A 17,247-nucleotide genomic window follows, 5' to 3' on the forward strand; every position below is an offset into this window, starting at 1 on the left:
CAGATCAGTCAGGTGATATGTGGCCCAAATCAGGCTATGATCTGGCAGCATATTATGTGACCCATGATAAACAACATGCATGATAATGGTTAAATGATCACATACATTTTTAACGAAGTGTAGTATTGTTAATATGTAGTCTTTGAAATGGCAAGTCAAAACGGAATGAAACATTATCATTTCAAAATTAAGCAAATTAGTCAAGTGCATTAAACTGCACTTAATTAAAATTTTATTAAATTTTATATTATTATTCTTGGTACAAATAATCTTAGAATCCTTACATGAAAAAGAGAGAGAGAGAGAGAGAGAGAGAGAGAGAGAGAGAGAGAGAGAGAGAGAGAGAGGGATCATTTAACCATCATGTAATAATTATTTGGTTTACCATGAGGCACATCATTATTATTAGTATGTATGCTGTCATGCACAAGCATTAAATAAAATGATCATGAAAGTATTTAATTTTTTATTTAAATCCTCTGTATCCATGTGATGCTTGGTGTGAGGAACAGAAAGGATACAGATTCAAATTGAATTCGTATTCGTTGGCTGTAGTTATAGTTTCAATTTATGTGAATTTGATAAGTTTTACAACAAGTTTTACGGCAGGGATATCAAACGCTCATTGGCTCTCGCCGGTTTCGTCATAGATTGCGACATGCCGTGTTTCCGGTGATGCGTGTTTTGAATGAGAAACGCGCGCCTTAAAGGGGTCATGACATGGGTTTTTTTATTTTATTATTATGGTCCCCTAGGTGCAATTATAGTATTACTATAGTTTTTTTTTTTAAAAACTTTTAAAATGTAGTGAATTATGACATTTTCCCACCCTGTTTCTCATCCTTTGATTCAAACAGTCTGTTTTTGGGTTGTTTCCCCTTTAAGAGTTCAGTGTTAACGCCCGCTGTTATGATTGGCTAACGACAGTGCTTATGGATCAATTATTAACACCCCCAGCCAGAACATTTGCGGATTGAGCGTAACTGTTTAGTAGCGGGTGATTCCATGTACGATGTCGCGTTTTCATTGTCAGTCGTTGGTTGTTGCCGTTTTGACAGCGTTTATGCCATGAGCAAAGAGAAAGAATTCGAAGAGAAGAGTACTTGGCCATGCGCGAATGCACGGGACACAGTCCTAAGCACATATATATTTTTGCACTGATTGGAGGAGAGATTCGCGATTGCACTGAAACACGGTTTAAATGCAGGCATACTCTCTGAGCGAGCCCAGAGAAAATTCTTACAAGAGCAACGTGTATCTGAGAGCGTGCGCCCAGTTCCCGCGCGCGAGCAGAGAGATTCGCGCTCCGCACATTTTATTCCGCGCGCGAGCAGAGAGTATTCGCGCTGGCACATTATATTAATGTACTTTCGCACTACAATAATGCGCTCTCGTCATTTGACAGGGAAATAACGCCATACTGCGTGGCATTGTAATTTTCCTGTACACAGACCCACTTGCTGTCCGTCGACTGAACACTTGTGAGGCGCGCGGCGTGACAACGATACGAAATGAGCGTAGTTGTCTTGTGCTGGAGGCGGTCATATGCAAATGGTTTGAACGTCACTTCGCACCGTGACGTCACTTCTTACCATGGATCCAGAACGAGCTGTATTTAGAGCTTGATTAAATAAATGTCTCGTTTATAATGGGGAGGACGTCTTAAGCTATGAAACTTGCAGGACGTTTTAATGGTACAAAGACCTCTTATATTCCAAAAGATCAAGGCAAATTTGGTTTCTCATTTCGTGTCCCCTTTAACAGAGTGGATCGGGATAGTATTTTCAGCGTTAAACAATTTAGATTATTCCCTGCTCCTCGCACTACTATTATATTCTGCCAGAGAGGAATGCAACTGCAATGTATCGTCATTTGGACTACTGTGGTACTGCTCTTTGACACACCTGTAATAAATTATTATGATTAAGTTACATGTGTCTATCTGTTACGTTTCTCTTATAGAATGCATTCTTTATATACTCACTCTTTATTGGTTGATTTGTTCTTTATAAAAATAAATAGAAAAATCAATGCAAATTTTTTTTTTTATTTATTTTTTTATTTTTTTAATTGCACAGTTACATGATGTGTGAGTTTTGAGTCTGATTTTCTATTCAGTTTAATGTACTTTATTGGCATAGTTTGTGTGTACATTAATGTACAGATGTTCCCAGACAGCAATATAGTGTTGGTCCAGATCCGGCCCACATCTGGCCCGCATGAAATCCAACAAACTGCTTGCTGTCTGGGTTGGGTCTGGGCTATATAAGGCTCAGGTGTGGCTCAGATTTGGAGATTCTGGTTTACTTAAGGCTGAGAATTGGCACCAATAATAAAACTTGTTTTGGCCCAGTTCAGGGACAGTTCAGGGTGATTAACTGGCTGAGATTCGGCCCGGTTATGGCCCATGTGTGGCCCTTGTCTGTAATCCAGTTCTGGGCCACTTCAGGGCCGTCATTCTTTGCGGCACTTGGGCCGAGGGAAAAGTGATTGTGTGGCCCGGATCTGGGCCAGAAGACATTTGCTATGTGGGTTGTCTCCTAGATGGCCATCGGGACAAGACTACATGAACCAGATGAGTCCTCTACACAATGTGACTTTGCTGCAGCCTGGAATTGAACTGCTGGTTTTGTTTGGCCAGAGGAGAACATCCCCTGGTTTCTCCCAAGGTTTTTCTCCATTCTGTCCCCGATGGCGTTTTGGTTCCTTGCCGCTGTCTCATCTGGCATGCTTAGTTGGGGACACTTAATATCCAGCAATATCATTGACTTGATTGCACAGATACCATTTAAACTGAACTGAGCTGGATGATGACATCACTGTATTCAACTGCCTTTGACTGAAAATTGAGTGTTTACTATTGTCATTTTGTATTGCTGACACACTTTTTTCCCTATTTAATATTGTAAAGTGCTTTGACACAATCTGTATTGTTAAAAGCACTATATAAATAAAAGGTTAAAAAAGAGAGAGGGACACACTCCGGGTGAAAGTTTATGTGATTAATGCATGTTAATGAAAATTGGCAGGTGTACACAAAAACATGTACTCAAATATACATACAATATCACAAAGACTTTCTAAGTAAAATAGGAGAAGGCTCTGACACCTGGGGGTCAAACCATACTGGGCGCCTTATAGGCAAAAGTAGTAGCATCCAAAACCAGTGGTATAGTTGCTGCTTGGAGACAGGGAACCCCTGCCCGGCCTCCAAAGTTGAGCAACAGCATCACATCAGATTTACTGCATGTTTCTCTGCTATCAATGTAAATCCTGAGGGCCCTGATTGGACACAAGAAATAAAGCCTTTCTTGCCAAATGGCAGAGGAGATACGTCCTGAAGGATGACAGGATGGATGAACAAAGATGGCACCCTTGGAATCTAACCTGGCCTCAGGTGGAGTATCACTATAACCAGTCCAGGGGCAAAATCCAAATAAAGCCTGCAAATCTCCTACTCTTAACTGAAGTTAAAGCCAACAACAGAGCCATTTTAAGAGTTAGAAACATCTCTGAAGCTGACTCAAAAGGCTCAAATATAGCACCTGATAACCCTTCCAGGACCACTGAAAGATCCCAGGAAAGAACTCACAGCCTGCAGATAGGCCTAAGGAGTAATAAGATACAAGGGGATGCCTCCTCACAGGCTTTACTGATGTGACTGTGGCAAGCAAATTTGCAGCCACATACACTTTAAGTGTGATGGGAGATAAACCTGGTGAAAACCTGCACTTCTGTAAAAACTTCTACTCTGAACCAATCAGGCAGTGGACTGGGTCATTATGGTGCTTTACATGCAATTGTTCAAAAAGATGCCACTTTTGGCGTACAGTTTTCTGATGGAGGGAGCTGTAGCCTTCAGAGAGAGAGCCTTCCAGGAAAGATCTCAAGCCTGAGAACCATACTCAAGCTGGCCAAAAGGGAGCAAATAACAATATGAACTTTGTCATAATGAACTCTAGATAGAACTCCCAGGAGCAGAGCGACTGTGGGAAAAGCATACAGACATAGCCCTAGCCATGTCTGTACCATAGATTTCAGCCCCAAGCGGAGCTGGAAGTTTGAGTGTGGAACAGAGCAGACAGTGGGTTGACTTCTTGGAGGCAAACAAGCCTACTTCTGTCCAGCCAAACCTCTCATCCAGGTGGAATCTACATTCCCTGGTCCTCAACCCCTTCTTCGACAGGATGTCTGCTCCCAAAATTCAAATGCCCTGGAATGTAAACAACCTTTAGAGAGATCAGTATATCTTGCACCCAAAACAGGATCTGCTGCACCAACCTGAACATGGGGTGTGAACACAATCCTTCCTGGTGATTTATGTAAGAGACTACCACCATGTTTTCTGTCTGCACCAACATGAGGTAACCTGTCAGATGTGGGAGAGAGTACCTGAGAGCCAGAAATTCAGCATTCATCTCTAGGCAATTTACGTATGTGCCAGAGGAGATGCCAGCCTTTCCAGACACCTTGGGCTGGGTGACCATAGACCATCAATTTCTTGATTATAGACTTGTGATGTAGGGGTTATCTGTTCAGGAGTCTGAATCGGCATACCATCAAGCAAACCCCGAATTTAGGAAAGGATGGGTCTAAGGTAAAACAGCAGTGTCAATCAACAATCGTGGGAGTGGCCTGGGTCTGTGTGATGTCACACAGCCAAGAATCTGAGAATGGCTTGAGAAAGGGCTTACGATTTTTGGGGATTTAAAAAAAATATATATATTTTTATTATTAAAGGGTGGTTGTGTACACACACTGCCAAGACACATTCAGATCAAACAAAAGTGAATTTTGTATCCGATGACCCCTTTAAAACATTAAAAAATGTTAAGAATGGCACATTTGAAGTGCCATTCTTAGGCAGTTTCTATACAGATTTGACACTGGACGGATATCCTGCCAGGGATTGCCATGCCCAAAACACCAGAGGTGGCAGTGGAAGCAGAAAAATCCCCCAAGAGCTTCAGGGAGGAGATAAGACATGATGTACCAGTCTCTCCATCTCCCCCTGGAGATGGCATGGCCATGATGCCCTACAGCCATGACTGTCAGGTATGTTTGTTTTTGGCCATTCTCATGGTAATGATGGTTCTTACAATCTGGCTGATTCTTTCTTTCTTAATTTCCTGTCTGATTTGTTTGTCGGACAAAATGGCAAATTCGACATTTAATCAATCAATCAAACTCCTGCAAAGGGTCAATTGTAGTGCCATTTGCAACTCAGCTCATTAGTAAGGAGTGGTTACATGTTAATTTTAATTTCCACTTGAAAGGGAACTAATGTGGATCACAGCCAACAATAATCACAAAACAATCCTCATAAATTGGCATTAGAATGGAAAACATTAATGGTCTAAAAAATAGGCTTTGTTGTCTTAATGTAAAATTTCCTCCTTTTTTTGTTACTTTTATTACCCAGCCATGATTCTGACATTTTGGGGTTTACACATATGGACAAAGGAGGTGTAAGCATAATTGGTGTTATAAGCACAAGCACTACCTCAGCCAAGTATCAAAGTGCTTACCTCTTCATGATGTTGAGAACACTGATGGGCAGGTAACAGAGTGCAAACACAAACAGCACCACCATCAGCATGCGTGCTGTCTTCCGTCGAGCTTTAACCTGTTTGATCTCCGCTGAGACAGTGCTGCTTCTCACCTTCACTGATTCTCCCGAGCCTACAGCATGGGCGGAACACTGCAGAGGCTTCCATTTCCTTTGAAGCACCGATGATGTTCCAGGAATCTGTTCAGGGATAAAGCACTGTGTGTATGGTGCAGCTATTCTGACCCATTAAACTATGTACTGTATATATAGCCACATTTTCTGCAATGTATTCAAAAGTAAAGACTTTAGATTTGTGCAGTTGGTAGTAAACAAAAGCAAACCTAGCATTACCAAATCCAAAACCTAGTCAAGCTAAATTCCACCTCAGTTACAATTCTACATTAGCATCCGCATATATTAGCATGCACATATATTGTCATTCATGAATGTAGTTAGAATGCAGTTAATATCAAGTGTGAAGTCAAAAACACTGACATACCTGTTGACACCAGAGTTTATGACAGATCTGAATATATGCCAGGACCATCAAACATAATGGAGCAAAATAAGTGACAATAAAGAAGCAGGTGTGGTAGACTTTAGGGTAGATTTCATCTGCAGAAGAAAGAATCAAACAACAACAACAACAACAACAACAACAACAACATCATATATGTTGTAAAAACAATGTACAAATCCGATTCCAAAAAAGGTGGGACACTGTACAAATTGTGAGTAAAAAAGGAATGGAATAATTTCAAATAAAAACTCATAAACTTATATTTTATTCACAATAGAATATAGAGAACATATCAAATGTTGAAAGTGAGACATTTTGAAATGTCATGCCAAATATTGGCTCATTTTGGATTTCATGAGAGCTACACATTCCAAAAAAGTTGGGACAGGTAGCGATAAGAGGCCAGAAAAGTTAAATGCACATATAAGGAACAGCTGGGGGACCAATTTGCAACTTATTAGGTCAATTGGCAACATGATTGGATATAAAAAGAGCCTCTCAGAGTGGCAGTGTCTCTCAGAAGTCAAGATGGGCAGAGGATCACCAATTTCCCCAATGCTTTGGCGAAAAATAGTGGAGCAATATCGGAATGGAGTTTCCAAGAGAAAAATTGCAAAGATTTTGAAGTTATCATCATCTACAGTGCATAATATCATCCAAAGATTCAGAGAATCTGGAACAAACTCTGTGCGTAAGGGTCAAGGCCGGAAAACCATACTGGATGCCCGTGATCTTCGGGCCCTTAGACGGCACTGCATCACATACAGGAATGCTACTGTAATGGAAATCACAACATGGGCTCAGGAATACTTCCAGAAAACATTGTCGGTGAACACAATCCACCGTGCCATTCGTCGTTGCCGGCAAAAACTCTATAGGTCAAAAAAGAAGCCATATCTAAACATTATCCAGAAGTGCAGGCATTTTCTCTGGGCCAAGGCTCATTTTAAATGGACTGTGGCAAAGTGGAACACTGTTATGTGGTCAGACGAATCAAAATTTGAAGTTCTTTTTGGAAAACTGGGACGCCATGTCATCCAGACTAAAGAGGACAAGGACAACCCAAGTTGTTATCATTGCTCAGTTCAGAAGCCTGCATCTCTGATGGTATGGGGTTGCATGAGTGCGTGTGGCATGGGCAGCTTACACATCTGGAAAGGCACCATCAATGCTGAAAGGTATATCCAAGTTCTAGAACAACATATGCTCCCATCCAGACGTCGTCTCTTTCAGGGAAGACCTTGCATTTTCCAACATGACAATGCCAGACCCAATACTGCATCAATTACAACATCATGGCTGCGTAGAAGAAGGATCCGGGTACTGAAATGGCCAGCCTGCAGTCCAGATCTTTCACCCATAGAAAACATTTGGCGCATCATAAAGAGGAAGATGCGACAAAGAAGACCTAAGACAGTTGAGCAACTAGAAGCCTGTATTAGACAAGAATGGGACAACATTCCTATTCCTAAACTTGAGCAACTTGTCTCCTCAGTCCCCAGACATTTGCAGACTGATATTAAAAGAAGGGGGGATGCCACACAGTGGTAAACATGGCCTTGTCCCAACTTTTTTGAGATGTGTTGATGCCATGAAATTTAAAATCAACTTATTTTTCCCTTAAAATAATAAGTTTTCTCAGTTTAAACATTTGATATGTCATCTATGTTGTATTCTGAATAAAATATTGAAATTTGAAACTTCCACATCATTGCATTCTGTTTTTATTCACAATTTGTACAGTGTCCCAAATTTTTGGAATCGGTTTGTATAATAAGAATGCTGTATTGACCATTCAGCATCCATTATTTCAACTAGAATCTAATCGCTCAGTGGAAACTTACACTTTCTTGAACATTCAAACTGAATGTAACAGGCTTGGACATTATTAAACCTTATCAAATGAATATTGATTTCTATATCATATAATAATTATATATCATATCGAATAATTGATTTCTATATCATGTTTAATATCATGATATTAAACCTAATTGCATCCATTGCTCAATATCTTCATGTTGGGTTTTATGTATATGAGTTATATTAAATGGAATTCAGAGCACAATAGAATTTCTCATGTTCCTTTGCTCAAAAAGAAAAAAAGTTCATCCTCTGGACAAGAGGCTTTCAAGCTTAAAGGGTTACTCCACCCCAAAATGAAAATGTTGTCAGCACCGATGTAAGTAACATGATCAATGTCCAGAAATGTAGCAAGGAGATCGGTAAAATAATCCATGTGACATCAGGTGTTCAACCATAATTTTACAAAGCTACATATGAATAGTTTTTATACGCAAAGAAAACAAAAATAATGACGTTATTCATCAATTTGTCTCCTCCGCATCTCCGTGGCTCCATTTATAGCATATATATAGCGTATCCTGTTCTGTGTCAGCTGCACCGCACGGATACATTTTCTACATTTATTTACGCTTTGATTTGAACGAAAACAACATAATCATCCTTAGTAAGGATAAGGTAAGGATGATCATGAGAAAGCTGAGGGATCAGCTCAGAACTACACAGGAGGAGCTTGTTAATGATTTTAAGGCAGTTGGGACCACAGTCACCAAGAAAAACATTGGTAACACACTACGCCGCAGTGGACTGAAATCCTGCAGCACCCGCAAGGTCCCCCTGCTCAAGAAGGCACATGTATGGGCCCATTTAAAGTTTGCCAAAGAACATCTAAATGATTCAGAGAAGGCTTTGAAGAAAGTGCTGTGATCAGATGGTGCCAAAATGGAGCTCTTTGGCATTAACTCGACTCACCGTGTTTGGAGGGAGAGAAATGCTGAATATAACCCCAAGAACACCATCCCTACAGTCAAGCACAGAGGTGGAAATATTATGCTTTGTTTTTCTGCTAAGGGTACAGGACGACTTCACCGCATTGAGGGGCAAATGAACGGGCCATGTACTGTAAAATCTTGGATGAGAACCTCCTTCCCTCAGCCAGAACACTGAAGATGGGACATGGATGGGTCTTCCAGCATGACAATGACCCCAAACATACCATCAAGGCAACAAAGGAGTGGCTCAAGAAGAAGCACAATAAGGTCATGGAGTGGCCAAGCCAGTCTCTAGACCTCCGTCCTATAGAAAATCTGTGGAGGCAGCTGAATCTTTGAGTTGTCAAATGACAGCCAAGAAAGCTTAAGGATTTAGAGAGGATCTGTAAAGAGGAGTGGATCAAAATCCCTCCTGATATGTGTGCAAACCTGGTGACCAACCACAAGAAATGTCTTACCTCTGTGCTTGCCAACAAGGGTTTCTGCACCAAGTACTAAGTCATGTTTTGCTTGGGGATCAAATACTTATTTCACTCACTGAAATGCAAATCAATTTCTAACCTTTACTCAATTTTTTTTTAATTTTTTTTTTTTTGGTTGATATTCTGTCTCTATCTGTTAAAATAAACCTACCATAAAAATTACAGACTCTTCATTTCTTTGTAAGTGGGCAAACTTAGTAAGCAGTAAAATCAAGGACATGACATTGAGGAGAAGTTTGACTTTGCAGTAGCAATTTAAGTAATGGCAGCTAGAAAAAATGTTTTCTTTATGGAACTTAATTTCTCAACTCTAGGAAAAGCAGCAAATGAGAACATGTGATAAGAAATAGTAATTTCATGGAGACAGAAACGTGTTTCGAATAATCAGATAATCTGTTTTCACAGAGAGGCCTGTTAAGACACGTGAGACACTGTGATTATCTCTAAAAATGGGCTCGCTGAATTTAAAAATAAACAACGATTTCCTGTGCATTGTAAAATCAGTAAAGATTAAGAGCACTTGCCAGTCTTATCAATGTGGTTCTTAAAAATTACTCTTCCCACTGCATCAAACATCCTATGGAGAGTGACACATTTCTTCAAAAGCATCTCGCGCTGTTTAGATTGACAGCCCAGGTTTGTAATATTTAGCAGAGCTGGGTTTTATCACAGTAACCCTAGGGAGAGCGTTATGAAGTGATATTCTAACAGGCAATGACAACAAGACCCTTTAGCAAATCTGCTTGAATTTATTGTGATTGACATCTGCTCTGAGCACAGTGATTTGCTCAAACACCTGTGGCTAAATCCTAAAGCCTGTGACTTGCAATGGCAGCACGACATCACAAAGGGCCGAAATTGCACCAGTTGTCATACTGTCAGCTTCACAACAGATTTGATGCATTACAGCCTACAGAGAGCAGTTCCAAAATAGTGACAGAGCATCAAACTCTTTGGAGAGTCAGAGAATTATTGAGAAGACTCTTTTAAGAGATTTTTAATGTCGGCAGCTCCCCAAAGAGTGGAGATGTTGACTTCTGAGATCCACTTTTGATTTCACTTTAATCTTATATTTATAGTGCTAAGGCATATACAATGAGGTGGCATCAAATTTGGTATCTTTGATCTGGCAAAAATGCTTAGTTCAAAATGGTTATTGCAAAGATTTTAGCGAATAATTGAATTAATATGAAAATGTTTTGTTTTAATATTATGAACTTTCCTACACTTTGACTTTCAAAAAACACAGCTTAAAAGCCTTCATGTTTTAATATCAAATTTCAAGAATGTTATATTAAGATAAAAATATAAAGTTTAAAATAAAAGCCTGCCCAAGCCTGCTTTATTATTGCACTGTATTTTATATATAATAATTTTCTAACTTCAACTGTTTTAAATTTATTCTTAATCATTTATTTTTTTTGTTTTTTTTTTTTTTGATTTTTATTTTTGTATGATTTGTTTTTTGTATTTATTATGTATTTGTTTTGATTTTGTTATTAAGTATTACTATTAAGTATTTCATATAAGGGAAGTCAGAGAGAAGCTTAACTCCTTTATTCTATTCCTATTTAAATATTCCTATTTAGTAATCTGAATGTTAACCTCATTTGCTTTGTTGTTGCAAGAAGCAGCAATTGCAGTAAAATCCTTGACTTGTTGCTATGAAATTGTACTTGATCGATATTGGAAAAAGGTGATTTAATGTTATTTTCTCATCCAGCAAATTGTCTGCCACATGGGAGATTACTGTTTGACCCAATAATCATCTCATGGGCCATCACCTCCTCTTCATACAGGCTGTTGTCATTGTGGGCCATTGTGAGAACTCATCAGGGGGGAGGACCACGTTTCTCATCAGGGAGCCGCACTATGCCTTTCATGTCTTTTCATCTGTCATGGTGTCTTTTTGCTCAGCAAGGCAATGATCAATGCAAACAGATTTAATATTTTTAAAGGAATATGCTGCACAGCACTATAAATGTTTGAATCCATATGAGATTTTGATTAATTTTTTATTCTAGCAACATACAAGATGGAATGGCAACTGGGTGAAAAATGTTCCTTTGGGCTTCATTGATTTGGAGTGCTGCTTCTGACAAATTTCACAGTTTATAAAACTGAATGGAGAATTTATTGACAAATTTCACAGTTTATAAAACTGAATATATATATATAAAAAAAAAAAAAAAAAACTATATATATATATACTGTATATATATATATGCATGGTATGAGGCATTCATTATTCATAACAGTATGTTGACATGAAGTGACTAATTCTAAAACATAAGAGGATATGATGGTTTCACTGCATGGACAAAACCCATCCCAATGTATTTGAATACAAAGTACATTTTGACTAATACACAGTTAGACACAAAGATGCATTTGAACAGCTTTGAATGTTTTTGTTTCACTATTAGCTATTATATGAAAGTAGAATTTTCACAAGATAAAGCATTTGTCAGTTTAATTTGCTTTACTTACTGCAAATAATAAGGGGAAGTCATGGCCTAATGGTTAGAGACTCGGACCCGTAATCCAAAAGGTTGCAAGTTCGAGTCTTGGGCTGGCAGTAATTGTAGGCGATGGGAGTGAATGTACAGCGCTCTCTCCACCCTCAATACCACGACTGAGGTGCCCTTGAGCATGGCACCAAACCCCAACTGCTCCCCGGGCGCTGCAGCATAAATGGCTGCCCACTGCTTCGTGTGTGTGTGTGTGTGTGTGTGTGTGTGTGTGTGTGTGTGTGTGTGTGTGTGTGTGTGTGTGTGTGTGTGTGTGTTGGATGGGTTAAATGCAGAGCACAAATTCTGAGTATGGGTCACCATACTTGGCTGTATGTCACGTCACTTTCATTAAGATATATAGCCCCACCGTGTCTTGATAGGAGAGGTTTCAGTAGTAAAATGATCTCTTACCTGCCCACTGCTCATCACACACGGTGAACAGGCTGGTTTTGTTGGTGAGCTCTGGAAGCAGACTGCTGCATTCCATGACAATGGCTTGTGGAATCATGATGATGCAGGAAACCAGCCAGATCAGAACGATACTCTTGCGGGCTCTTTTGGCAGTACTCTTGAACTTCAGGGGGTGGCAGATAGCATACCAGCGATCTTGGGCAATGCAGCTCAGTGTCAGAACCGATACAGACACAGAGATTGTCTGGAAGACAACAGACAGAGGATGGAATTCCAGAAGTTACAGTGTGGAACAAGAATTATGACCAGACAAAGAATGTACATGTTTTCAAAATAATGCATTAAGTTAAAAAAAAAAAAAAAAAACTAGAGCTTATAAATTTTTAGAAACCTGGACATTTTCAAATGTTTACAAACCTGGTAATTTTTTGTAATGTTCCTAACTGGACACACAGACATTTCATCCCAAATACACATAAAATAAACATTCCTGTCATTTTCAAGTTCATATGTTAATATCTAATATACTAGATGATCAACTCAATATTTAACAGTTTTATTTAATCAAAACATTATGGTTAAGTTAACTTAATTTTTAAGTGAACTTTGAGACTTTTTTCATATCACTGAGGGCACTGAATTTCTGTCATTAAAAACGTTTCCGATACATATGTAACCCTCGTTCCCTGAAGGAGGGAACCGAGACATCCCGTCAGTGACTGATGAATTGGGATCTTGTTTCGAGAAACCAATCTACTTCGAGTTTAACTAAATGAGCCAATGCACATTGGCATGCGATGATTGGATCCAGCTGCTGCTGATCACAGCATGTGAATAAAAGGACACCCGGTGCAACGCATACCAGGTTTTTGCTGAGGAGCTGAGCCGGTGAACTGGCCACTCAGCGGTGGTACAGCAGCCATGGTGACAGGGAGTGATGTCTCCATTTCCTCCTTCAGGGAATGAGGGTTATATACGTAACCGAGACGTTCCCTTTCAGTCGGTTGCGACATCATGTCGGTGAACAACGAATTGGGATCCCTACCAAAGCACCTTGGATGCTGCCCCTTCCAGTGTCCTGTGCAAGCCGCATGCACCCCTTTTTGGTGTAGGCCGGGGGTTGCAACAAGAAGACCAGTCACTGTTGTCATAGCACTACCCACTCAGTGAGATTGGATAACACTAGGAAAACGTACCCATTCCACCTGGAACAGGAGCATTTTGGAAGCCCCATCTATCCCAAAGGAGGTTTCAGAAGCACTTAAGCATATGAACGTTTCGGTGCATATGGAAGATTAGAGGTGATTGTAACCCTCTTGGAAATGGCAGAAGTCTGCCGGGAAAACACAAGCTCTGAGGCTATACCATGGACTTTACACATATGGGATCCACTTAGGTCCTACATATGGAACCCAGCCTTCAACCGGATTTTTGAGTGAAGGCCTGGAGTTTAACAGGGTCTACAGTATGGACACTCTGGAGCACTGTTGTGAAGCAGATGCCACTGAACTTGGGGGGACGCCGAGTGTACTGAATCGAATACCCGAGGCTGATGGTTCACCAGGAGGAGGTGGTCTTAGGACACAACTGCATTGCTACTGACCACTCCAATGGGGGGGGGGGTGGAATCGCCGTATACCCCCTTACTGCACCACCGTCAAGGGTGGTAATGGAGGAGGAGCCAGCAGGCTGGTTTCTGGCAGTAAAAGGTGCAGTCCACGACCTGGTGAGCTCTTCATGCATCTCCGGGAAGAAAGGCACCCCAAGAAACCAATCATCCAACCTCGAGAGCTCGAGATGCGGTGGAGGTTTCCACTTGAGCCCGACCCTCTCGGTGGCCCGGGAAAGCATAGTCGACATCTCTGGATCAGATTCAGGCATTGCCACTGTCCTGGAGGGCGGCAGCGCAGCCGAATCTTTCTCTCCAGAGAGCTCCCCATCCTATGCAGTGATCGACATCCGGTCGTCAGGAGGAGCACCACAGCATACTGCTAGTACGCTCTTTGAAAAGGGCCCAACACGTTCCTTTGGCCGCTCAGCTGGATCAGAAGCGCTAGAGGAGTGGTGGGCCCCCAGGGACTGGTTCCCTGAGAGGTTTACCACCACTGTAACCCTCAAATCTCCAGTGCTACTGCCGGAAGTAGACCTCCCCTGGCAGCTGCCAGGATGAGCACTAGATCACGGCAGAGACAATGGAGCTCTGCCCCCTTGGAGGTAACAAATAGTGGTGGGCAGAGGCAATGTGGTTATATTCCCGTGTTGGTAATATGACTCATCCACGAACACCACCTCAGCATGTTTAGTGCCCAGACATGTGAGGCAGCGATCATGACCATCACCCAGTGCAAGGTAACAACCGCATTTAGAAAGCACGGGTGAAAAAGCATCTTTAAAAAGACAATCCATCTTCTTTACAAAGACGCACCCTGTGTAAGCTCTTTTAAAGAAATTGCTCTTGCAGGGAAATGCTCTTTTAGGTGCTGAGGCGCACAGGGGAGATGGCCGCTTGCAGCATGACGTGCACAACCCACTTGACACAGGAACGACCATCCCTGAAGTGCCGTCCACCAACAGAGAAAGCTTCCAAGAGTGCATTGAACTTGAAGTTCACGAAGACATTGGTTGAAGCAGAACGATGTTGTCGCTCGGCTCCTCAGCGAAAAGCTGGTATGCATTGCTCCTGCTGGCTTTTTATGGTCACACTGTGATCAGCGGCAGCTGGATGCAATCATTGCATGCCAATGTGCATTGGCTCATTTAGTGACACTCAACGACTGAAAGGGAACCAATCATTTGAAATATTTAGTTAATTTCTACTACTGAACTTATTTTGATTGAAATTTCTGAAATTTTATATTTATTTTTTTTTTATTTTGTTTGATTGAAGTTTTTTTTGGTAACAAATGCATAACAATGAATTTGATGAATTCTGTAAATATATGTGGCACACTGTGAAATTTGCTCAAATATTACTAGTGCATTGTACTTATGAGTTAAAAAGTTACATGAACTCAATAACTGAGTATATTCAGCTGAACTCAAACTGAATGAGCTGCAATAGAGTTGTAGTTCTCAGCGTGCTTTGCATTAGCCTGAATAGAGTTAGTTGAGATGGATTAGATGTTGATGTTTATTGGTATATGCAAAAGCTTAAAACTACTGTATACTGAACACTGTACATCTATTTGAAAGATTTGGATTGGTGTATATTGAAAAGTTTACATCTAACTAGGGGTCGCTATGGGGAACACCTCGTCGTGACCCGTGTCTGAAGCATACACATGAAAAAACACCAACGAGTTGGCCGGCGACAGCCTCTGACGTCACTACCGGTGCGACTATAAAACAGGCATCGGGAAAACACTTCATTTCTCTTCTTCGTCTTCACTGACTGTTTTGTTTGAAGCGTGCATCTGAAAGAACCGGTAAGAGCGCTCTTTCTCTGTCTATCATGGTGATTACTAGCAAGCGTTTAGACAATGTATGCATCCGTGTCGATGTTATTTGACACCCGATGACACACACGATCTTTACGTGATTTGTTTGGGTAAAGAGCACGCACGCGATGTCTTTGAGGAGGCAATCTGCGTGCAGTGCGAGTATTTTTTCAAGGAAAAAGCTCCGCTCTCGTTCGTCTCTCTTTCCGAAAAAAAAAATAAAAAAGGCAGCCATCTGCTTCCCGCGGTTCAGGACTCGCCGCTGCTGAGGCACGGAGGAGAATGAGCTCGTGAGAATTTCAGGTGGATCTGTCTGAATGGTTTAAAAAGGGACTTTCCCTTTCGCGCTCAAAATGGCGGCGGACGAGAGAGCCTCGGGAGGATGATGTTATATCTTTAACACTTTCTGATACTGAGGTTAGTGCTCTGCTGGGTTTGTAACCAGGAAAAGCAGGAGATATTTGAGGATGGTGAAGAAGCTGAGGCTGAGCCTTCTCAATTGTCCTGCCCTGCGTATGTAGAGCTGTTGGAGTTTATGGATCGCGCCTCGATGAGTGTTATCTTTCCGACCATAGCCCTCCAGCTCAGGTGAGCCTTCCATTTCTGCCTGATCTCCATACAGAGATCGAAATGAAATGAAAGAGGCCGTTTTCTTCTCGCATCCATCGGTTTCAGCATAAGAGTTTTGCCGACATCGAGGCGATGCACGAAAACGGCTATGAGAGTATGCCCCCTGCAGAAAGAGCTTTCATTCTGCGGGGGAGACATCCTCTCTTAATCTCCCTCCTTGCCATCTAAGCCCTTCAAGCAATGCATCTTGCTTAAATGGCAAGGCATACGCAGCAGCAGGTCAGGCTGTGGCTTTATTACAAAATAAATGCTTCAAGCATATCAGACTGATCTGCTAAGAGACCTGGATAGAGGCGAAGGCCTTTTTCCTGATCAGGTAGCCGAGCTGCGCCGCACCACAGGCCTTTCTCCGGGCTACCAAGCAGGCCGCCTCTGCCAAGCGCAGGACTATGGTGACCATGGTGGTGGCGGAGAGACATCTGTGGATGAACCTGGCAGACATCTGGAAAAAAAGAAAAGGTTTTCTTCTCGATGCTCAGGTTTCGCCTTCTGAACTTTTCGTTATTTCCGTTGAGACGGTGATCGAGAAGTTCGGGGAGACGAAGGCGCACTCCACTGCTTTCAGATCCTTCGTTCCACGAAGGTCAAGGTCTGAGCCCGAACAACATAGGGGTCCTGGCCTGTCTCGATCTGAGGATCAAAGACGGGCACAGAAGGCTAGTGTCGCGGCTCACCCTCCTCCCCCACCTGCGGGCAGGGTTAAGAGGAATGGTGGGTCATAAGGGGGTAAGCAGAACCTAAGGGATGTGATCCAGACGAGGCAGCGTTCTCGTCTGAGTCAGAGTGATACTGAGGTATCTACTCGTTCCCTTTAGGGATTTTTAACTTCTGCTTTTATCCTCCCCTTCCTAATTCCCCTATAACCACCAGCTCTCCACCTGATCGAGGTTAGGTGGAAACCTCTAACG

General features: G+C 41.6%; 1 protein-coding gene across 1 annotated transcript in view; it reads right to left on the reverse strand.

Moving 5' to 3' along the window:
• The window catches only part of LOC109065540 (orexin receptor type 2-like), a 39,108-nt gene that overhangs the window by 9,067 nt on the left and 12,794 nt on the right, over positions 1-17,247 (reverse strand). The window contains exons 3-5 of the mRNA XM_042736105.1: positions 12,273-12,516; positions 6,051-6,166; positions 5,529-5,749 (exon numbers count right to left, since the gene is read on the reverse strand). Of these exons, the coding sequence (XP_042592039.1) occupies positions 5,529-5,749; positions 6,051-6,166; positions 12,273-12,516 (581 nt within the window). The remainder of the gene's footprint in view (positions 1-5,528; positions 5,750-6,050; positions 6,167-12,272; positions 12,517-17,247) is intronic.

This window comes from Cyprinus carpio, chromosome B13 (assembly GCF_018340385.1).
Source record: "Cyprinus carpio isolate SPL01 chromosome B13, ASM1834038v1, whole genome shotgun sequence".
Lineage (NCBI taxonomy): Eukaryota > Metazoa > Chordata > Actinopteri > Cypriniformes > Cyprinidae > Cyprinus > Cyprinus carpio.